General features: G+C 44.0%; 2 protein-coding genes and 1 non-coding gene across 4 annotated transcripts; all 3 read left to right on the forward strand.

Annotated features, from left to right (window-relative positions):
• Positions 1-6,071: 6,071 nt before the first annotated feature.
• On the forward strand, positions 6,072-6,145 carry TRNAM-CAU (transfer RNA methionine (anticodon CAU)). The gene has a single exon. It is a non-coding gene; the product is annotated as a tRNA-Met (tRNA).
• A 5,229-nt stretch (positions 6,146-11,374) lies between these two features.
• On the forward strand, positions 11,375-22,168 carry LOC123039740 (disease resistance protein Pik-2-like). The gene is made up of 3 exons (XM_044462769.1): positions 11,375-11,914; positions 20,171-21,128; positions 21,171-22,168. Exons 1-3 carry the CDS (start codon positions 11,375-11,377, stop codon positions 22,166-22,168), a joined length of 2,496 nt encoding a protein of 831 aa, XP_044318704.1.
• Positions 22,169-22,281: 113 nt separating this feature from the next.
• LOC123042940 (uncharacterized) lies at positions 22,282-23,561 on the forward strand. 2 transcript variants are annotated; one of them, XR_006418957.1, is made up of 2 exons: positions 22,282-22,623; positions 22,703-23,561. XR_006418957.1 is itself a non-coding variant. In XM_044465287.1 (2 exons), the coding sequence occupies exons 1-2, from the start codon at positions 22,377-22,379 to the stop codon at positions 23,156-23,158; spliced, it is 351 nt and encodes a 116-aa protein (XP_044321222.1). In that variant the 5' UTR covers positions 22,282-22,376; the 3' UTR covers positions 23,159-23,561. The 2 variants fall into 2 exon arrangements, 1 of the variants encoding a protein (XP_044321222.1); XM_044465287.1 differs by having other exon boundaries at positions 23,055-23,561.
• Positions 23,562-23,798: the final 237 nt, after the last annotated feature.

A 23,798-nucleotide genomic window follows, 5' to 3' on the forward strand; every position in this document is an offset into this window, starting at 1 on the left:
TTCTAAACTTTTGACTGATAGACTTGGAACCAAGTGTTCCACTTAGACTATCAGCAATCCTACCACGTTTTAGCATGTTATATGCAGACTAAACACATTGTTTTGTGCACAAACTAAATTTGTGTGCATTCACTTCACGCTAGTCTTCGTCTTCTCACGGAGACACATGGGTGATTGGCATAACAAAACTAGAGACATAACTTCTTTTTTAACCGCCACTTCTTCGTGAATGCAACCGTGGGTCATCGTCTATATATGCCACTTTAGATAGTGGCAGAACCCCTTGCTCTTTCTTTATCTCCTTCTACGAATTAGGACAATCTCGGGCATGATGTCCATACTCGATGTCCTTGCTCTTGACTATTATTGTAACACACTTTAGATATGTAAAACCAACAATACTTATGCTTATACATGTATCTAGTATGATGAGACCAATAGTTGCTCTTATTACCAAAAAAGGCTTTCGCCCCGCTTAATAAATAAAGCAAAACGCCACAGCCACAAAGTACAACATAGGTCCACATACACACAAGGGTAGCACGAAAAAAGTATAGGAGGTGCTGCTGAGGGCACAACTCAACAAGCCCTGAAAGACAAAGGAAAAAGCGGTAGCACCGCCACGAAGAATTTAATCTGGCTCAATTTATGGCGGAGGGAGCGGCGGCACCAAGAGAAGAGCAATGGCACGAAGATCAGCAATGATGATGTTGATGGCGTCCTGGTCCTGGTGGCGGCTAAGCAGCTGCCAAAGCTGCAAATAGCCACACAATTTGAACACCGCATCAGTAGCACGTCGAAGAAGAACACACTGGATCACAAGCTTATTCCGAACTGTCCAAAGCGTCCAAGAGTAGCACGTTAGTTGCTCTTATTTATTGTCATATTGACACCCATTAAACATCAACTCATATATATGTTTATAGCCACCCGATCACCTCCATCACCGATATCATCTTCACAACGCCCCACTGCTCAATGGTGCCAACGATTGGTAGAAACTAGACACGAATAGCCGGTAGTAACTTTTCCACGGCCGCGCTGTCTTCCGTCTCTGATCCATAGAGCTAGCACGTCATTGACCCTGGAGGTTAGCTTTAACACAAATTTGCCGGCCCCTTCATATTCCTTTAACCTCATCCTCATGAACTCCCTCAGAGATTGTACACATACCTTCTTGACACGATCATCTCTAGCGTGAACCTCCTTGAGCTTCCCAAGCTTCCTTTTCCATCATATTCTTTGACATGGTCGTAAAAACGACATCGGACAAACATTGGGCTATGGCCGCGAAAACCTCTAGGTCATTTGTCTTGTTGACTGTCTTGTCGCCTCCCGAGACTACATGTGCATGCATGAAGGTCTTCATCTTCACCGCCCACAGCTCCTAATTATTGCCTTCAAGCATGGGGTAGTAGACGGTCACAACACTGCATATTTCCTTTGAAGTCAAGATGATCGTCGCCTTCTATTTTTCCTTTAGTTGTAATGCAACTTTATGGAATGAAGAATCCTCCACCTCCACCACGTTACAACTTGACAACGAAGCCTCCACCCCTTAGTTCTGATGCCAATCCTTAGCTTTCCAACTGATCGAACACACGATCTTGCAAACGCTTACATACCTGGCGGGATAAAGCCACACACACATAAATGCAAGAACTCAAAATTATCTACAGGCATATATCATGCCTCATGTTTCCCTCTTATTACTTTTGGTAAATTAATTGGTGCTTAAAACCTATCCTTGCTGCTTCTTATGTACATGCAGCCAACACTATGAAAGACTCGGTGAACTTTTTTGGCATGCTTTGTTTTTGGCACATGACTAGATGAACTAAACCTACTCAAGCACAAACCAAAACTATGGCTTGCATCCCGTGTAGTACGTGCACACTTTTCTAAGTACCTGCACCGATTGCCCACAATTATTGTAAACCTGCTCGGATAGAATAGTACCACTAGACTTAGGCATAAGAGTTGGCTCAATCTAGATAGCATGCATGTGCACATAAATATACAAAATTAATAATACATGGAAACTGACAAAAGTTTGGATTAGTTTCTAACATTGCATCCATTCTTAGTCTCGTTGTTGCAATATTACAACACAACGCACAACGAGGAAAGAGCATATTTTTATTAAAAAAGAAAGAAAGGAAAATGTGACAATGTTTTGCTAATTCATGCAACTAGATGCTCCTGGGTGTTGCAATATTGTAATGCCAATCACCAATTCATCATGATGAATCTTCCTTGAGAATTACCTAAATTAAAAAAAAATCATTATTACCTGCAGGGTTCATTCCGTCAAAATGTGATGGGCAACCTTATTCGGCAATTAAGATGTCCTGGTGTGATTTCTGTTTGGGGGACTGGTGATGACAAATCAACTCTTGTGAAAGAACTGCTCGACTTCATACCAAATAAGAATGAAGAAAGATCAAACTCTCATTCACAAGTGGCAAAGCATATACTTTGCGGATGGATTGATGTGGCATATCCATTCATTTTGAGGGACTTCGGCTTGAGCTTGTTGCAGTCGTTCCGTAAGGATGATACTAAATCTGGTGAGGATGATGCCATATCTGATGATGTTATTACGCAAGGTCTTTCTAAGGTTCTTTCCGAACACGACAACCAGTGCCTGGTCATTATTAACGGTCTCCAGTCCACAAAGGAGTGGGAGACGATAAAAAGTGTATTTGCAGAGTTTAAAATTAAAGGTATTATCATTGTCATAACCAATGATGAAAGTGTGGCAACAACTTGCGGAGATCATGAAAATCGTGTGTTCAACATCAGCAACGTGGCCCTTCATCCTTCCATGCAGGTATGCTTAGTCCATCTAATAAGCTTAATTATCTTCTACTTTTCTTCGTGTAGTCTGCCAATTAGCTTAACTTCCGTTCCTACTTTCAAGTTAGATCATAAATTAAATCAAAGCTCGGACATCTTGGTGAGTGTTTGATGTTGTTATTCTCACGTCTATGTGGCCTTGTATCATCTAGGGACAAGACTAGGTGCTCCCATGTGGTGGTCTTCCCTCTCTCTCATGTGCATGCATGCAACAATACACACAAACATGACATCACAAAAGATAACGGTTTGTGAGATAAATCTTTCAAAAAATTCAAAAGAAATTAAGGCGACGATGTCAAGATGATAACTAACATTATTGCATTCATGTTCTCTCTATATATACGCAATATCACACTGGAAAAGGAGCATCATGGGAAGACATGCATGCACACGTTGCAACATATATTGTCCCATCATCTAAACAGCTTTGGTGTACCATACAAGTTTGTAGTGTTCACATTCCTGAATGCTAGATTTCACATCAGTCGTAGCATTTGCACATGCTAGTTTTAAATAATCAATACTACTCCCTCAGTTCAAACTATTTGAAGTTTTGGGCTAAAGTCAAATCTATTTAAGTTTGAACAAATCTAAAAAGATATAGAAACATCTAAAACTTCAAATTAATTTCATTATTTTCATCATAAAGTTTATTTTCATAGTATATATATTTGGTGTTGTGGATATTAGTACATTTTTCTATAAACTTGGTCAAACATAAGTAAGTTTGACTCAGGACAAACCTAAAACTTCAAATAATTTGGAACGGAAGAAGTATATGCCACAACAGGAGCTATATATAATAAGAAACTTAACTGACAAACTCTTAATTTTAGACAATACTAGAAGAGAAGTTCTCCAGGTATATGCATGCGCCAACTACTGATGCACATGGCGATGTTGGTTTATCATTATTTTCTCCACTGAAATTAAATGGCTGAAAATGTTCAAAATGATTTTTTTCGAAAAAACTAACGCCCACACGTTTGGCATGTTACACATCGCTCACACGCCTCCTTTACCACTTATTTTGCCACATGTGAACAGATGACATCAGCAGGAATCTTTTTGGTTTTCGGCTTAAAAATGTTTTATCTCCTAATTAAAAAATCGAATTAAAAATCCATTTTCACCATTAAATCCGTCTCGACGAGATCTTCGAAACTAGACTCCATGTTGATATGTTTCGACAAAAAAAAATTACCCAAAAGTTGCCATGATGTTTACACTGCAATTGCCATAGGGCTTAGAGTAAAGTTGCCATGTGGCAATTTCAGTTTATAGAGCATGGCACTTTTAGTATTTTGATGATGGCAACTCCAGTACTTTGACTATAAAAATTATTTTTTGTATGAACCATGGCAATTTTAAGTGCATTTATCATGGCAATTTTAGTTTATGATTCATGGCAAGTCTAGTTTCTTAATTCCCCGTTTTATAAATGTTAAAATTTACCTTTAAATGTAGAAGAAAATAGCTGAAATATATCATGGCAACTTCAGTGTAAACACCATGGCAATTCATGTGCAATAGACATGGCAACTTTTAACCGGAAAAAAAATTCGTCGAAACATATCAACATGGGATCTAGTTTCGAAGATCTCGTCGCGAGGGATTTAATGGTGAAAACGGATCTTCAATCGGAATTTTTGTTTAAGAGATAAAACATTTTAAAAACTAAAAATCCAAAAAGATTTCCACATGCATGCATGCGGTGACGTGGCGCAGTCTGTGTGTTATAGGGCGTGTGGGCGGGTTTCGCTCCTATCACACGTGTGGGCGTTAGCGTTGTCTTTTTTTTTAAATAACTCCAACGATACGCATGCAAACACACGGACTAACCAGCCGCTGAAACAGAGGATCGAAGGGCACAACCTATCACGTACGTGTGGCCACCCCTGAACGGTCCTTGTATGCAGCATACACTTTTTTTTTGAAACGAGGCAAAAGACTTGCCATTTTATTGATTAAGATGAAGTGAGAATTGCCCGGTTAATTAATGGAAAACCATGCTAAAATGGAAACAACCCAACCCATAAACACATGGGCACCACCGGCCAACCTGGCCACCGACGTGGAACAGACTCCACGACGGCACATGCCAACAGATGGCCACACGCACGAACAACTGACATCTCCGACTTTGACGACGAACATCGCCACGGAAATATGCAGGACTTGCGCCGACCGTTCCTACCGCAAACGACCACCGAGCGCCTGTCATCGTCACCACCTGGACCTGCTCCACCGCAGCTCCGACTTCAAAGCAACAATGCAAACCACAAAAGAGCACCTCGGACACGCCGAGAAGATCCGACTACCAAGCCTGAGCCGTGACCCAAGCTCCTCTTGGCGCCATCATCATTGCCAAACAAAAATCAGCGCCGCCAAAATGGCTGCCTCAGCAACCACGCGGCGAAGATGCCGCCATCCACCAGTCTCCACTTGTAGCCGGCTCCGAGACGATGCCCCCAAGAAGGAAGAAGACGTGGAGACGCCTTCATCGTCCGATCCACGGATCTAAGGATTCCCTCCGGAGACTCCCCAACGACGCTTCCAAGAAAGAGTGCGGCGCCCGCGGGCGTCGCCGTCGCCGGATCCGGCAGAGGCCGGAGAAGGATTTCTCCCGGAGATGCTCAACCACCACAAGTCCGAACCAGGCGGCCACCTACCGGCACCAAACCAGCACCGCAGAGCGCCGAGGGGAAGCTCCTGCCCGCGCCCGCGCTCGTCCCAGCTGAGGCCGTCCCACGCGACCCCCAGGGCAGCAGCACCAGGGCTGCTGGGTCTTGGCGCGGACCGCCGTCTCCACCGATCGGCCGACCCCGCCAGAGGAAGGAGGAGCCGCACCCGAATCTCGCCAGGCCGCACCACCTCCCGCCGCAGCAAGGACGCCAAACAGCAGCAGCCCCGTCGCCGCCATCGCAGCTGACGGGAGCCACCGCCCGCCCGCGGCCGCGCCGCCTAGAGACCGGACCGGATCTGGGGCCGCCGCCCCAGCCCCCAAAACCGCCGCCGGGAGTAGCGCGCGGTCGCCCTCGCTGCCTTAGGAGCAGGGGCCCGCCGCCACCGCGGCCGATGCCAGCGGCAGCGGCGACGTGGTGGGCACAATCTTGGCCCTCCTCTGAGCGGCTAGGGTTGACGCCCCGGTGCCGCCAGGGAGCGGCACGGGAGAAGCCTTTTTTGTCCACCAGTTTCTGGTACTCCAGAGCGGAGTAGAGCAGTTTGGTAGCTCACGAGGCTCATAACCTTGAGGTCACGGGTTCGATTCCCGTCTCCGCACTTAGCAGTCTGTATAAAAGGAGCGGGAGGGGAAAGTTCCGTGCCCCTCCTGCAGATTGTTGCAGCATACACATGGAAGCAGGAAGAGACATCGTCCAGGCTGCGGCAATAAACCCAGGGTAAGAAGGTCGACGCAGAAGGGAAGTTGTGTTGGTCAAAGAGCCGCCAATCGATCTAGAATTCTAGATGCTTTCCAGTGAGATCAATGATACTCAGGATGCCCTCGATGCCTGGCACATGGTCTTGCTGCTGTCGCTAAGAACCAAGGAGATCTTTCTATTGATAACTGACGTCCCCAATAGCCTTCGTCCACTTATGCTTTCTGAATGTAATCAGGCCATTAAGTAATCTGCTTCTACTCAGTTACCCTCAAAAAAGAAGAATCACTTTTTAGTTCAAAAGGAATTATCCATTTTGTTGCGAATAAAATGGAATTACCAATAGAATTCATTAGCATTCAAAATTCTTAATAAAAAGGAATTATCCATTAGAATTAATTAACCTTGCCCTTGGATGAGCTGGCACTTTTGGGCCTCATTTGGTTGCGAGGGATCCTCCCGGGATCCCCGTCGTTTCCCTGGGTAGGAATAACACGAGTAGATTTCGCCCTGGTTTTTCTGAACTCCCATTTGGTGCCAAGCGGGAGTGGCCGTTCCCTGGAAGACCCACCCCGATTCCCGTGGCAGGAAACCATCGACCCCTCGCATCGGGAAGAATCTCCCCGTCCTGCTCGCGACGCGCCACACGTGACACTCTCACATCTTCCACCTGGCGAGTTGCGACCTCCTCTGCTCCGAGTTGCAAGCTCCTCTCTCTCTCTCTCTCTCTCTCTCTCTCTCTCTCTCTCTCTCTGCGAAGACGAGCTCCAAATCTGCTATTTGATTTCGGATATTATGCTGCTCGTCGGTGAGAACCATAGCACCGCAGGGCCGCAGCTCAATGTGGTTGCACCAACGCAACGGAAGGCTGCATCGAGTAAGCTAAGAATGAAGACGTCACTATCCCCGTCTCTACCAAAGGACTAAGTGAATTTCCCACGGGGTTTCTGTTTTGCAGAGAATATTTCACCCCGGGCGTCTTTTGCCTGGAAATATCTGCCCTCACATCCAAACAAGGCCTTGTTGTGTCTTATTTAACGGAGTCCCTTAGCCTCTATTAATAATGAACTGTTTATTGTGTCTTAATTACGTGCAGATCCATACCTACATGGAAGAACTCTTTTGGCAACCACGACATTGTAGGGTGATCTGCATGTGCGGGGCTGAGGGTAACACATCAACTCTCTTAAAACAAGTTTACAACGGCATAAAGCATCAGCATGTGGGATTCAAGGAGGTAGAAAAATTTGAGTGTTACGTATGGATTGACGCACCCCATCCATTCGCTGAGAAAGAATTCCTTGAGTGCTTGGGCATGGCATGGGTTTCGTATGAAGATGACTTTCAGGAGCATGTTAGAAGCATTCACAGGGCTCGTGGAAAAAAGTGCATTTTTATTATAAACGGTCTGCAATCCATGGAAGATTGGGCGTCGGTAAAACCATACCTCGTGGATGGGGTTCCTGAGAGTCGTGTCATTCTTATTGCAAATGAAGTGTGGCCAAAAAAATTGTAGAACATCTCGAAGCCAACCCCTACAGTCGTCCCTTGACAAAGGTACTATAAGCTTCACTATCAGTGCTGATAGCCAATGTGGGAAATAAATATTTAAGTACTTTGATGTTGTACAAGAACTGTTTAATCATCTGTTGCATCATTCCGTAATGCTCTCTAGCACTAACAGCAGAAATGCTGCCAACTGAACTACACCTGAAATGTTCGTCGCCATCCTAACTAGTTAAACATATTCTTATGTTGGAGATATGAAATTTAACATCCTCTCTCTCTCTCTCTCTCTCTCTCTCTCTCTCTCTCTCTCTCTCTCTCTCTGCGAAGACGAGCTCCAAATCTGCTATTTGATTTCGGATATTATGCTGCTCGTCGGTGAGAACCATAGCACCGCAGGGCCGCAGCTCAATGTGGTTGCACCAACGCAACGGAAGGCTGCATCGAGTAAGCTAAGAATGAAGACGTCACTATCCCCGTCTCTACCAAAGGACTAAGTGAATTTCCCACGGGGTTTCTGTTTTGCAGAGAATATTTCACCCCGGGCGTCTTTTGCCTGGAAATATCTGCCCTCACATCCAAACAAGGCCTTGTTGTGTCTTATTTAACGGAGTCCCTTAGCCTCTATTAATAATGAACTGTTTATTGTGTCTTAATTACGTGCAGATCCATACCTACATGGAAGAACTCTTTTGGCGACTACGACATTGTAGGGTGATCTGCATGTGCGGGGCTGAGGGTAACACATCAACTCTCTTAAAACAAGTTTACAACGGCATAAAGCATCAGCATGTGGGATTCAAGGAGGTAGAAAAATTTGAGTGTTACGTATGGATTGACGCACCCCATCCATTCGCTGAGAAAGAATTCCTTGAGTGCTTGGGCATGGCATGGGTTTCGTATGAAGATGACTTTCAGGAGCATGTTAGAAGCATTCACAGGGCTCGTGGAAAAAAGTGCATTTTTATTATAAACGGTCTGCAATCCGTGGAAGATTGGGCGTCGGTAAAACCATACCTCGTGGATGGGGTTCCTGAGAGTCGTGTCATTCTTATTGCAAATGAAGTGTGGCCAAAAAAATTGTAGAACATCTCGAAGCCAACCCCTACAGTCGTCCCTTGACAAAGGTACTATAAGCTTCACTATCAGTGCTGATAGCCAATGTGGGAAATAAATATTTAAGTACTTTGATGTTGTACAAGAACTGTTTAATCATCTGTTGCATCATTCCGTAATGCTCTCTAGCACTAACAGCAGAAATGCTGCCAACTGAACTACACCTGAAATGTTCGTCGCCATCCTAACTAGTTAAACATATTCTTATGTTGGAGATATGAAATTTAACATCCTCTCTCTCTCTCTCTCTCTCTCTCTCTCTCTCTCTCTCTCTCTCTCTCTCTCTGCGAAGACGAGCTCCAAATCTGCTATTTGATTTCGGATATTATGCTGCTCGTCGGTGAGAACCATAGCACCGCAGGGCCGCAGCTCAATGTGGTTGCACCAACGCAACGGAAGGCTGCATCGAGTAAGCTAAGAATGAAGACGTCACTATCCCCGTCTCTACCAAAGGACTAAGTGAATTTCCCACGGGGTTTCTGTTTTGCAGAGAATATTTCACCCCGGGCGTCTTTTGCCTAGAAATATCTGCCCTCACATCCAAACAAGGCCTTGTTGTGTCTTATTTAACGGAGTCCCTTAGCCTCTATTAATAATGAACTGTTTATTGTGTCTTAATTACGTGCAGATCCATGCCTACATGGAAGAACTCTTTTGGCGACTACGACATTGGTGATCTGCATGTGCGGGGCTGAGGGTAACACATCAACTCTCTTAAAACAAGTTTACAACGGCATAAAGCATCAGCATGTGGGATTCAAGGAGGTAGAAAAATTTGAGTGTTACGTATGGATTGACGCACCCCATCCATTCGCTGAGAAAGAATTCCTTGAGTGCTTGGGCATGACATGGGTTTCGTATGAAGATGACTTTCAGGAGCATGTTAGAAGCATTCACAGGGCTCGTGGAAAAAAGTGCATTTTTATTATAAACGGTCTGCAATCCGTGGAAGATTGGGCGTCGGTAAAACCATACCTCGTGGATGGGGTTCCTGAGAGTCGTGTCATTCTTATTGCAAATGAAGTGTGGCCAAAAAAATTGTAGAACATCTCGAAGCCAACCCCTACAGTCGTCCCTTGACAAAGGTACTATAAGCTTCACTATCAGTGCTGATAGCCAATGTGGGAAATAAATATTTAAGTACTTTGATGTTGTACAAGAACTGTTTAATCATCTGTTGCATCATTCCGTAATGCTCTCTAGCACTAACAGCAGAAATGCTGCCAACTGAACTACACCTGAAATGTTCGTCGCCATCCTAACTAGTTAAACATATTCTTATGTTGGAGATATGAAATTTAACATCCTCTCTCTCTCTCTCTCTCTCTCTCTCTCTCTCTCTCTCTCTCTCTCTCTCTCTGCGAAGACGAGCTCCAAATCTGCTATTGATTTCGGATATTATGCTGCTCGTCGGTGAGAACCATAGCACCGCAGGGCCGCAGCTCAATGTGGTTGCACCAACGCAACGGAAGGCTGCATCGAGTAAGCTAAGAATGAAGACGTCACTATCCCCGTCTCTACCAAAGGACTAAGTGAATTTCCCACGGGGTTTCTGTTTTGCAGAGAATATTTCACCCCGGGCGTCTTTTGCCTGGAAATATCTGCCCTCACATCCAAACAAGGCCTTGTTGTGTCTTATTTAACGGAGTCCCTTAGCCTCTATTAATAATGAACTGTTTATTGTGTCTTAATTACGTGCAGATCCATGCCTACATGGAAGAACTCTTTTGGCGACTACGACATTGTAGGGTGATCTGCATGTGCGGGGCTGAGGGTAACACATCAACTCTCTTAAAACAAGTTTACAACGGCATAAAGCATCAGCATGTGGGATTCAAGGAGGTAGAAAAATTTGAGTGTTACGTATGGATTGACGCACCCCATCCATTCGCTGAGAAAGAATTCCTTGAGTGCTTGGGCATGGCATGGGTTTCGTATGAAGATGACTTTCAGGAGCATGTTAGAAGCATTCACAGGGCTCGTGGAAAAAAGTGCATTTTTATTATAAACGGTCTGCAATCCGTGGAAGATTGGGCGTCGGTAAAACCATACCTCGTGGATGGGGTTCCTGAGAGTCGTGTCATTCTTATTGCAAATGAAGTGTGGCCAAAAAAATTGTAGAACATCTCGAAGCCAACCCCTACAGTCGTCCCTTGACAAAGGTACTATAAGCTTCACTATCAGTGCTGATAGCCAATGTGGGAAATAAATATTTAAGTACTTTGATGTTGTACAAGAACTGTTTAATCATCTGTTGCATCATTCCGTAATGCTCTCTAGCACTAACAGCAGAAATGCTGCCAACTGAACTACACCTGAAATGTTCGTCGCCATCCTAACTAGTTAAACATATTCTTATGTTGGAGATATGAAATTTAACATCCTCTCTCTCTCTCTCTCTCTCTCTCTCTCTAACACACACACACACACACTTGCAGGTCTCTGACTACTATGGATACGGAGATAACAAGAAGGTTTCTCAGAGTATCTTTCTGTCCGACAGAACGCAAATGAGATTGCCCCTGTTTTCTCAACTAGAGGTGTTTGGAAAGATCAGTGACAGCTTGAAACGTAGTGGGGTCACCTCGGTATGGGGCATTGCTGGTGTTGGGAAATCAACTCTTGTCAGAGATCGATACTATGCACGGATGCAGGAATGTTCTTTCGCTGGAAAGTTTGCATATGTCGATGTGCCGGATCCGTTTGATTTGGTGGAATTTTCTCGTCTCTTACTTCTTGATTTCCATCGATGTGATCTTGAAGCCATGGAAGCTGCAGCAATTGGTATTATCCAGGGTCAGGACCCAATTCAAGGGTGCCGTGAAATTCTGCGTCAAGACGGGTATCTCGTCATTATTGACGGTCTGCAGTTCACATATGACTGGGACTTGATTGAAACTGTCTTTTTATCCCCGATTACTACAGAATCCATAATAGTTGTCATCACAACTGAAGAAAGCATCGCCAAACATTGTGTCAAGCAGCAGGTAGATCGTGTGATCAACATCAAATGTCTAGAAGATGACGTGGCCAATAGTGCCTTTGAACAGGTCCGTTTAATTTCTATGAAATATTGCCTTCCTCTACTTCCAGCAATTTTGCATTGTTTCATTTTTTTAGAAAGTAGGCACTGATGGAAGTGGCAAACAGGCAGAGTTCACATACATAAGGGCATTTCTAACCTATCCCCTAAAATATAAGGGAATAAACCGTGGAGTAAAGTTAGTGGAGTAAAAATTTACTCCACTAACGTTGGCCGCACCTAGCCGATCCCTTAAAAGTTTGCGTGTGGATGTAGGGCACATACTCCGCCACTTGCACACCACTCGGTGGAGCATTATTCACTTGGTCGATACAACCGGACCATCGGTTGCATTGGTCATGAATGGTGCTCCAGCAATGCCCAAGAGAACCTTGAGTACGGCTTGATCGCACGTCCACGGAGTTGTTGTACTGGTCGGTAGTACTTTCCCAAAACCTGGTCTTGGTCTGATCCATTCCGATTGTTGCATCCATAGAGATGGCACACCAAACATTGCATTGAGCAATATCCTCCTTTTGGTTGTAGTTTTGGGTGCCGCACTTTGGCGGCTTCGTGATTGCTTCGGTCACCTCCACAACCTCCTCCTCATTGGCCTCCTCCTCCATGTCTTGGGTGGCCGAGTGATCCTAATACGAGTCGTAGTTGAGCTCATCAAGGCCAACGGTGGCCGAGGACTCCAGCGATGCGAGGATTTCGGCCCTGTTCATCTCCGCACTACTGTATATATGAAAGCAAGCACTACAAACAATCATTACCGATCACCAAACAATCACTCGGATACCGACACGAGCGTGGTTTTTATTTTTACCTTATTGGCATTTCATCGAGCACTTGGCAGCCGTGATTCTTATTGCCGGCTGCGGCCGCTGCTTGTGCCGGAGCAGTGGCCTAGGGGCTGCCGGAGTGGCAGCATGAGGTGCCGCTTTGGCCTTCTTCATGTTCTTCTTCGCGGCCGCCTCCGCGAGCACCGCCGTCGGCTTTCAAGCCCATTTTTCTACGTTAGGTGTGGCAGGAGGGCATTGTGTCGTTACCGGAGAGGCGGTGGCCAGCCTAGAGACCATTGGAGCGGTTAGAGGAGGAACTTGAACGCATGGGTGGGACTTCTTCATACCCAAACTCTTCTTCTTTGGCGGCGGCGGCGCCTGGGTGGTTTCCGGTGGAGAAAAGCCGGCGCTGGTGGCCGGCAGGGTGAGTGAAGGGGCGGGCTATCCATTCCAGCCGGCTTGGCGGTCATCGGTGGCTGCAGCAGGGCGTGGCGGCTACGTCGACGGGAGACAGTGCGGCGCGGGAGCCGGGAAGGGCGAGAGTGGGAGGCGCCACCTTTACTCGGCCGCGGCGGAATGGAGTAAATTTAGGGAGATTTGAGGGAGAATAGGGCAGTGGGGTTAAAAATTTACTCCATTAAGTTTTTTTAAGGGATGGGCTAGGTGCGCTGTAAAGAAGTACTAAAACATAAATTCTACTCCCTTGTGGCCTTTTAGAGGATCGGTTAGAAATACCCTAAGGTAGTATTGTTCCTAAAATTGTGCACTAATGTAGCCCTCTCAGGCCATTAGCGTTTAAACATAATATGTTGTTTTGGCTCTGCACGCTGACTGCTGAGCGCTTAACGATAGTGTGATGCTGCTTCAAAAACTAATTCACAAAAGGGGTGTGTTGTGTTACCTTCCTAACTAAAAAACACCTAAAAGGATAATTTTGTACATCGTTAATTAGCTAAAACAAATGAAGATTTAGATCAAATATTTAAGGGTCATCTTCAAACTGGAACGGGCCCTAGTCTTTGAGCGCTCCATGCATGCATATACCGCTCACAATAATATTCGATTAATTTGTTATGATCAGCACCCTGAGTGTATTATCTCTCTCTCTCTCTCTTTTAGTGTTTGTGTGTTATTCTCTGCCACCGGCCACTAGCTTCTCCCCTTGCTCCTCAAATATGTGCATCTCTCTCTCTCTCTCTCTTTCTCTCTCTCTCTCTGTGTGTGTGTGTCTCTCTCTCTCTATGTGTGTGCGTGCGTGCTATTAGATGAACGCTCTGATTTAAGATTAAGAGGCCTTGTATATGGATGCAACTTCATGTCACAAGTTGCTTTTTAACGGTGGTGGTATCTAGCGTTGAAGAATCTACCACTTCAGTTGTATATGTGTATTACACAACACATTTTTGTATATCGGAGTTAAATTAGTATACAACTCCTACCATGTATAGATAAAGGACGCATGCAGGTGCATTCCAGGACACTTGTATGTCTCTCACATTATCTCCAATCTCACCCTCAAATCCATCATTTTGATTTCCTTTTGATAATTTAGATGACCCATGTCGCTGAAACCAAAATTCCATCAAATTATAAAAATATATAAGAATTCCTAGAGTTAAGATCTTTAGAATCTTATGTATATTTTGAATAATATAAATTTTGCAGTTTCAGTTCAATATAAACATAGTTTCATTGAAATATGTGAAATATGTGCAACATGACTTGTGATCTGGTTTGATATATTTGAATTGTTACTGGAACAAATTTGTTGGCAAAGTGAAATATGTGAAATAAAAAAAATATGAAATGTATTTCACTTGTATTGAAGTTGTGTAATTGATTTATTTGAAATATGTGGAACTGATATTTTTCAAATAAATGAAACATGTTGTTCCAATGTGCATGGGAATTCCCTTTCTTCTATATTGTTTATATTTATAATACAACAATAAAATGATAAAATAGAATAAATCATATGTATTTTTAGTTTTAATTATAATATTATTACTTCAACTATTGATGTTCCGTGCTGAGGAATATCTAAACGATCCCTGCCATGACGTGCAGGGTATCATTTATTTTATCTAATGAGTGAAACTGGTTTTTGATGTGTGAAGATTCTTACTGCAGTGTGTGAAACTGATATACTCCCTCCATCCCAGAATAAGTGACTCAACCTTGTACTAGATTTAGTACAAAATTAGTACAAAGTTGAGTCACTTATTTTGGGACGGATGGAGTATTCTTCAAGGAAACAGATTATTTTAATATATGAAATAGGTTGTTTCAATGTGTCAAACATATATTTTCCAGTCCGCAAAACTAAAAAAATTCAAGTACGTGAAATTCTTAATTTTAAAAACTGTGAAAATAATTATTTGTACTCATTTAACCAAATTATGGAAAAAAAAGTGAAAATGATTATTTTCAGTCTATGAAACAAGCTTTTTCAATTGTGTGAAACAGATATTTTTCAAATGTATGAAACATGTAGTTTCGAACATTTTAGTTTTAATCTATGAAAATGCAATGTGAATCCAATCTATTCAATGATTGAAACTTATTTACATTTGTGAAATTTATATCTTCAATCTTTGAATTGATTTTCAAATGTGTGAAACTGATTCTTTATTATTTGAACTTGAATTATTGTTTAACTTATTTCAACCTAAGAAACTTATTTATTTTTTAAATTCATGAAACTGTAAAATGAAATAAAATTATCAAACTTGTTTGAAATACATTTGAAATCATATAATTAAAACGAGTTGAAATGTGTTCTTGATTGATTTTGTGATGAAGATCTTCTCACTATGAGTTCAAATATACAACCATATTAAACCGGCTAAGCTCGGAGCCTTTTAAAAACATATATCAAGGGCCCTACCAATTTGACGCATGGCAGCCAATGAATAGCGCCCTAATAATAATTGTGTTTATTAATTAATCGTACGGGCCGGTAATCTTGTGTGAACAGTAATCATGGGTAAATAGTAATTATGGTTGAACCGAATTGTGTCCATTAATTAATCTTGTGGGCGGGTAAACCTATGTGAACTTGCAAAACCAGTTAAAAAATTGGTGCATACAATAACTTTCTGTTAACATTATTTTCATATGAAAAATATTTTTGAAAACAAAAAACACAAACAATTTTCTAATGAGATTTTGAAGGAATCTTGTGTGAAATTGCAAACACACTTAAAAAATTGATGCATACAACAATTTCCTGTTAACATTATTTCCATATGGAAAATATTGAAAACAAAAAATACAAACAAAATTTTGAAAAAACTGAGATTTTTACCCATCAAAGACCGGAGACCCTTCTAGGTTTGTGTAATTTTTCACGTTGAGATGACATCGGAGAAATCTTCTTGTTAACATTATTTCCATTTGAAAAATATTTTTCAAAGCAAAAATAAGAACAATTTTTAAAAAAACTGAGATTCTTACACATCAAAGACAAGAGACCCTTCTAGGTTTGTATAATTTTTTATGATTAGATGACATCCGAGAAGCTTGGTACAAAAATAAAACAGAGCTCAAATTAGCTTCCTCTTTTTTGTTTTCGTTTTTTTCCACTCAACGATTTACTTTAGAACAACACGTTTTTATTCAGGCCGCCACCATTTGAATAAGTCTAGCGGCTAAGCTAGTGCGTCCCTTTGATGTCAGTTTTTGTTGTTCAGCAGTCCGGTTGATTCACTGTTTATATGTATGTTAACTGCTCTTGGGTTTTGTGTTTCTCTCTCTTTTGTTGACGCGTCTTCCATTGGTTCAATGGTGCACATGATCGGTTGCTGCCACAATTTCGTGTGTCCTCTATTCTCTCGAAGGCTCCAAGCCGACCCACCATTGTGCATTCCTGTAAAAGGGCTCTAGCTTATCCTTGCTTCTTCCCCACCGCTACCTAGTTCTTTTGCCACTGCACCAACATGCCATCATTGTGCTCGGCGTCCCCGCACCTGCCACGACAGACATCATCTAGTCATTGTCATCGACATGTTGTACATGGCCGCCACCGATGGAGACAATCAACATCTCCTCGGCGCTCAACACGGACGACTCAGTCGCACCGGCGCACATCCCTCATCTGCATCCTTTGTTGCTTGTCCTCCTTACGCTCCGTTTCGTGTCCTCCACCAATGTCTAGCCTCGACCCACTGCCACCGCCAGCCTCTGTCCAAGCTGCACCAGGCTCCACTCCATGTAGAATGAAGACCTACACCACGCCTCCTTGGGCGCGCATGACTCACTCGACGTGCTATCCGCTTGCTCCTTGCTAGCGCGATGCTGGTACCGTATCTTCGGCCCTACGCATATGTCGGGCCAGTGTAGGGGGTGCTTGTTTCCAGGGACTTTTTGATGTAGGGGCTAGAAAAAGTCTCTAGCAAACCAAACAGGGTGGGACTTTTTTGGAACTTTTTGCTAAAAGTCCTTAGAAGCACCTCCTTTAGAGTCTTTTTCAAAAAGTCCCAGGGACTAGAAAAAGTCCTAGGACTAGAGAAACAAACACCACCGTAGTCATATGCGCACGCGACCGTGCAGTCAATGACATACACCCTGAGCGGGGTCTGGTTCCCATTAGGGGTGGTGATGGGGTCATCGTACGCCGCTCATACACCAACTTTTCATCTCCCTACCAGGTGCTACCTCTCTCATACCTCCCTAGATCCACATTGAACTGCAAGGATCGTTGGCGATGGGTGGAAGGAAAGATGGTCAACGACACCAAGCCAATGATGCACGCTAGCCTTTTTGTCACCTTTTGTCTTTTTACTACTTTGTGAAGATTTGCGTGGCAGGGTTATGTGGATCTAAGGGGGTTTGCTTTGTTTTACCAATACTGAGACCTTCTGAAGCATCCACCAGTTCCCAACTCCACTCTATGTAAAAACACTCCTCTAGAAAATGCTCTCATATCCAATCTTTCTCAGTTCTCGGCCGGTCGAAAAAAGGAAAATTTTGCATTGATGGCGGTGGCTACGGTGATGAGGGCAGAGCAGTGGCAGTGTGCCCAAAGCGGCAGCGCATCAGCAACACTGTGGCCTCTCCAGTCTCCACTCTGTCCTATCTCTTGAGGAGCTGCGGCCAGCACACGGATCCATCACCGACAACCATCGGTAGAGGAGCTGCAGCCAACACAGGGAGTCGCCTGTGGTGGAGACCAACACAGTGTGTGGAGGGACGTTGTGTGCTGTTTGGGAATGACCCGAGAGAAGCCTCAACTGACACTAGAAACCATCCCCATCAACTCTCAGTCCCCTCTCAGTCCCAATCAGCGGTGCGCTTCTCTCTCCTAATTTCGTCCCATAGGCGTCCCTTATCTCTCGGTCTAGCGTGGAAGGCAAGCTCGTCACAGTAGCAGCAACAGCGCGACCAAGTCAGCTAAAACTAGAACACAAGACAACAAGCTAGACATACCAAAAAATCAGCCAAAAATAGCAACAAGGACCTATATGTACCACACAAAAAATGCACAGATTTGCACGAATTCACTGAGTAAACAAAAAGTATCACTCAACTAGCTCCCTTTAATTAAATCCCACCACCTCTTTTTTGTCATACAAAAACAAGCAACAGAGGCACATACATGGGTTTCTCAACTGGCGCCGCGCCGCGCCTCCGCCCGCTAGTACGTTCAAAATTTCAACTAAGTTTTGTCGCAAAATCTATATATCATCGAAAAATTTACAATGGAAGTTATAGGTAGCCTTTTTTATTAGGGAAAGGGACAATATTTGAGCACGCTTTCAATCGTCCTTCCCTCCTCTCTCTCTCTCTCTCTCTCTCTCTCTCTCTCTCTCTCTCTCTCTCCTTTGCAAAGTTGTGGTGCATGCATAGGGCCCACAAGTCTTCGTATGTATTCCATTCACGCCTCTTATACCTGAAATAATCAAACCAATCCCTAGAAATACACTAAATATGGATGTTTTACAGTTACCTAGCCTATCCCCATCTTTGGTTTGCACAAGGATCTCATTACTCTCAAGGTAACCCCTGATATGTTCTAGCTAAGGCCTGAAGTGTAATACGAAAAAGTATTAGGTCATCATCGTTCATGGAACCTTGATCAACATCGCCTTGTCCAAGTTCGTGTCCATATCATTGATGCAGTTGAAGTTAAGGGGAATCAGAGACTCGAAAAAGGAAACATGTCCAATTGTCCCTCAGTCTACTCCTTCGTTGGACCAATCAGTGTGCTATTTCCTTTAGTATCCATATCAATCTGTATTATCTAAAAAAATAATGTTACATATATAATAGATAGATACACTGAGCCATTGGGGTCGCAGGGTGCCTTGAATAGCACTAAAATTTGGGTATGATTCTTCTGAATTTGTGTTTCAACGTGTATACCTGGTTATGGTTGCCGGGTATATACCCCAAAGCACTGAACATGGCCGCATAAACTCACAAAATTTGTATCATCCTATACCTACGACAATTAGAAGGCAACTTAATTTTGAATCATACCTCAAACTTATCTGAAATAATTCATAATCACGATGCACCATATATCTACTACTTTGGCTCTGTTTAAGATTACCCATTTATATGTTATATTGTATTAATCTTGCAAATCTTAATCTTGGAATTCACATCATATGTTGTCCATGTGTCTACTTCAAACTGCACAAGGAGGTTGTCGAAAAGTATACGTGGATCCCCGCAAAAAAAAAAACAAAAAAAACTATACATGGATACAAATAAGTTGTACATGGACTGTACAAAGAGGCCAATTTGTTAGCGACCTACAGATCAACTTTTGGGTAAGTCCTAGATTTTCCAGTAAGATCAGCGACGAGGCGCTGAAATATGGAAGTTTACAAATGTGAAACGTAATCACCTTGTATCTGAGGTTAAGTGTTGCAAAGTCTGAACCACCTTGTATCTCAATCGATTACAACCCTCCCTAAAAATGGATGCCACCCACATCTGCCATTGAAAGATCATATCAAGTGTCCCATAGCTAACAAAGGAAAAACAGGATTTGAAATAGTCAGACGTATGAAATCTGCCCGGTTTAAATTATACGCCCGAACACTCCCACATGCTTTCTGCCATATTCGCATAACCTAACAGACCACTAACCGCTGGCATGTACAACTTGCAAGTTCAAGAACGGTTAATCACACAGTCGTTGTCAGGCAGAGGAAAGATATATCCAGCTGACCAACTCTGTTTTCCATTTTCACGTTGCTTCAAAGCTTTTTCTTCATGTTCAGTACAATTCATTCCTTTGTCTTTTGTTCTTCGGTCCAATTCAGTTCTCTGTAGTCCTTTATTTAGTCCAAGCAGTGTTTTTTTTTTCAAAAAGTTTCAGAGATTGCTTAGTATCTTTTACGGAAATTCGTTCGTCAACTTGTAAGTTGTAACTACCATAAAGGCCTGATCTAAAGTTCAACAGCATATTGTTCTGTAGTTAAAGACAAAGTATCAAGTACAAATGGGATATTTATGAGTTTCATACTATGAATTTTTTTGAACTACAGACTATTGATCCTAAGGAGTTAGCAAGTCTAAGGGGAAAGGTGGACCTTGCAAAGCTTGTGGTGAGATGTGGTGGGCTTCTGAAAGTAGTGTCTGCTATAGGCAAAGTCTCGGGTTCATTTTTGGAGCATATGAATGATGACTTTATGTTCAAATTGGAGACCGACCCTCGATTCCATTGTTTGAACGGTCTATTATCTTGGATGCATTCCTATTTTGATGCTTGTTCAGATTTGGTAAAGCCATGTATCTTCTACCTTTCTGTCTTCCCTGCAAGCAGCAAAATAAGGCAGTGGCGTTTAGTGAGGAGATGGATCGCTGAGGGCTACTCCAGCAACAGACCTGGTTGTACCGCAAGGGAGAATGCGCAAAAGCGCTTATCTGAGCTTGCTGAATTGAGCATAATCCAGCAAGCATCGAGCAAGGGCAATTGGCAAGTTAATAGTTTCTTCCGTGAATACATCATCTCGCGGCCAATGGAGGATAATCTTGTTTTTGCATTGGATGGGCGTTGCAGTCCAAACACGCAACGCGCAGGACAACACCTGACCATAATGACAGACTGGCACAGGGACCAAACGGTGTTCGAGAGCATCGACCTCGCACGATTGCGGTCTTTGACAGTGTTTGGGACATGGTGTTCATTCTTTATCTCCGACAAGATGAAGCGGCTACGAGTGCTGGACCTAGAAGACGTGATAGGTGTAACAAATGGTGATATTGAGCAGATCTTTGTGGAGCTGCTGAGCCTCAAGTTCATCTCCCTACGAGGATGCAGGTATATTAGTCGTCTGCCGGATGCATTGGGAGGGCTGAGGCAGCTACAGACTCTTGATGTAAGATTCACCTCCATAGTCAAGTTGCCATCTGCTATCATCAAGCTACATAAGCTGCAATACATACGTGCTGGTGCCATTGTATTGCCAGATGAAGATTGGAAATCCGCATCAACTGAAGATGGTGATGAGGTGACAAACCAACTACCAGCAACAACATCAGAAGAAGTAGAAGCCCGTGATAGCAGCATATCTTCAGGGCGGCCAGCAGTACCAACATGCACTGAAAATGGCATTGCCGAGAGCCCAGCACAGGCAACAACATCACAAGAAGCCCAGCACAGGCCAATGCTTCCAAAGGTGGGGAGATTGGCATCCAAACTGTCACATACCTGGAGCTTTTGTGGGTCGAAACCAAGGAAAGAGGTCCAACATCATAATGGTGGTGTTGGGGTGCCTGTAGGGATTGAAAGCCTTACGGCCTTGCATACTGTTGGTGTAGTGAATGTGAATGCATCCGGTGGGGAGGCCTTTCTGAAGCATCTCGCAAAACTAACCCAATTGCTCAAGCTCAGAGTGTGCGGCATCAATAAGAAAAACTGGCAACTGTTGTGTTGTGCCCTCTCGGATCATGGCCATCTGGAATCCTTGTCGGTGCAATTCGACGAGGATTGCCTCGACGATAGCTTCAGGCCACCCAAGACCCTGAAGAGCCTTAAGCTGTACGGGCCTATGACGGGATTGCCAGAAGTCACTATGAAGGTTCTCGTCAATCTCATAAAGTTAGATCTTGAGATGACTATTACAAGCCCAGACGACATGCAATTATTCTTGAAAGATAAATTGCCTCGTCATGATATCCTAAATCGTCTCTGCATCAAGGTGCAAGGAGACAAAGCGGTAAATTTTAGCTCGAGTGAATTCAAGTACGGCGACTGGTCTGGTTGTTTCCGACCTCGGGTCGTCAAGATAGACTGCAGCTCCAAGTTAGAGGTAACTTTTGGAGTTAACATAATGAAATCCGCTGAGGTGCTCATAATCCAGTGCTCTGAAGGTTCATTCTTCCGGGTTTCTGGGGGACATGATGGGCTAAGTCATTTGTACCATCTCAAGACAGTCTGGCTTAAGGGTTCCTACAGCCAGGAACAACGGCAGCACCTGCAAGAACTTGTTGACCGACATTCTAATGAGATGGGAAATGGTTCGGTTCGGCGCACCGGCTGAAATTGGGCCGGTTCCTCCTCGTCGCGCAGCGCACATGTACGTGGACCCACGTGGCTGCTTGACTACCGCTCGTGAAACCTTATCCTCAACCCCACGCGAATATCTATCTAGTTTCTTCCCCTGCCGCTCTTCTCTCTGTCTCTCAATCCCCAAAATCCCAACGCCGGTGACTGTGATTGAGGTGCGCCGCGAGCGGGGAGCTGCGTCCATGAAGCGCCACCACGACGAGCTGCGCCCGCGGCCACGGCGAGCTGCGCGCCTGCGCCCATCGAGCGAGGTCGTGGAGCGGCCGGCCTGTGGCGGAGGCCGTTTGTGTCCTCGGCCGACGATGATGCGCAGAGGGGACGCGCTGGGGACCCTGTGCTGGAACCGGCATGGGGATCTGCTTCAACCAGCGGCGGGATTTGCTTCAACGGCGAAGATGGTGGTGGACGGCGACAACGGTGGCCGTCGTGGTAAGTTATTCTTTTTTCAATTTTTGCTGGAACTACTTTCGAATTTTGCTGGAACCATTTTCTTGATTTGCTGCAACAGGATGGAACAATGTAGGGCGACCACGGCCGCAGGTGCCATGATTTTTGCTGCACAGATTTTTTGCTGGAACCAGCATTTTTAACTTGTTGCAATCGGCAAGGATGATGCTGGGGCAGCTACGGCGACGACGCCATGATTTTTTTGTTTGCTGCATTGATCTTTTTTCTTCTTCTGAGGAACCATTTTTCATTTTTGCTGGAACTATATCAATTTTTTGTTGGAACCATGTGTGCTTTTTGCTGGAACCATATCAATGTATTTCGCTGGAATCATAGCATTTTTGCTGCAACCACATTATTATTTGCTGGAACCATATTAATTATTTGCTGGAACCATGTGTTTTGCTTTCAAGCTGGCGTTGCTTTGTTTTTTCTGCTGCAACCGACGAGCAGCGATGCCGACGGCGAGCGACGAGCGTTGGGGAACCAGCGGAGCTTCCAGGTCGGGCGGGCATAAAGGTCGCGCGGGCATGGATCGATGACACTTTTTGTGTTTTGTTTCCTTGTGCGTGCGGGAAAGGACAGGAAAAGGGAAGGAAGAGGAGGCGAGATCTGACGGTTCGCTACTTCCAAATCCGATGGCTAGCAGCGGACCGGCCGAAAGATTAGGCCGGTGCGCCGGCGCGTATCGTTGCCCTAATGAGATAGTCTTGAAGCTGGAGCCATTCTAATAGCACATGCCTTCTTGTTTGCCTTCCTTCTTTCGTTTTTTTTTATCTTGCCTGTATGCACTTTGACATGTATCTTTAATTTCTTTCTGCATTGCCATGAGATGAGCTAGATTCATAGCTCGAACCAGCAGCAACCCGCACATGTATGACGAGCATTGTTGTAATCAAAAGGTTTCTTATCTTTGTGAATTGTGACAAAATAGTTGTTTCGATGCTGGCTGTGTCAGCGAGCATCTATATCCTAGAATCACTACGAGTACGAGAGATGACTACTCTAGTTACTAGACCAATTGTTTCTATGAGCCAATGTTGTAGCCAGAGGACAATTGCATCAACACAAAACAGAAAGACAGTTAACTGACCATGTAACAGCAGAGTTGACAATAGGTCATCAGTCAAACAAGACTAGTAAATGATTCATTCCTT

This window comes from Triticum aestivum, chromosome 2B (assembly GCF_018294505.1).
Source record: "Triticum aestivum cultivar Chinese Spring chromosome 2B, IWGSC CS RefSeq v2.1, whole genome shotgun sequence".
Classification (NCBI taxonomy): domain Eukaryota; kingdom Viridiplantae; phylum Streptophyta; class Magnoliopsida; order Poales; family Poaceae; genus Triticum; species Triticum aestivum.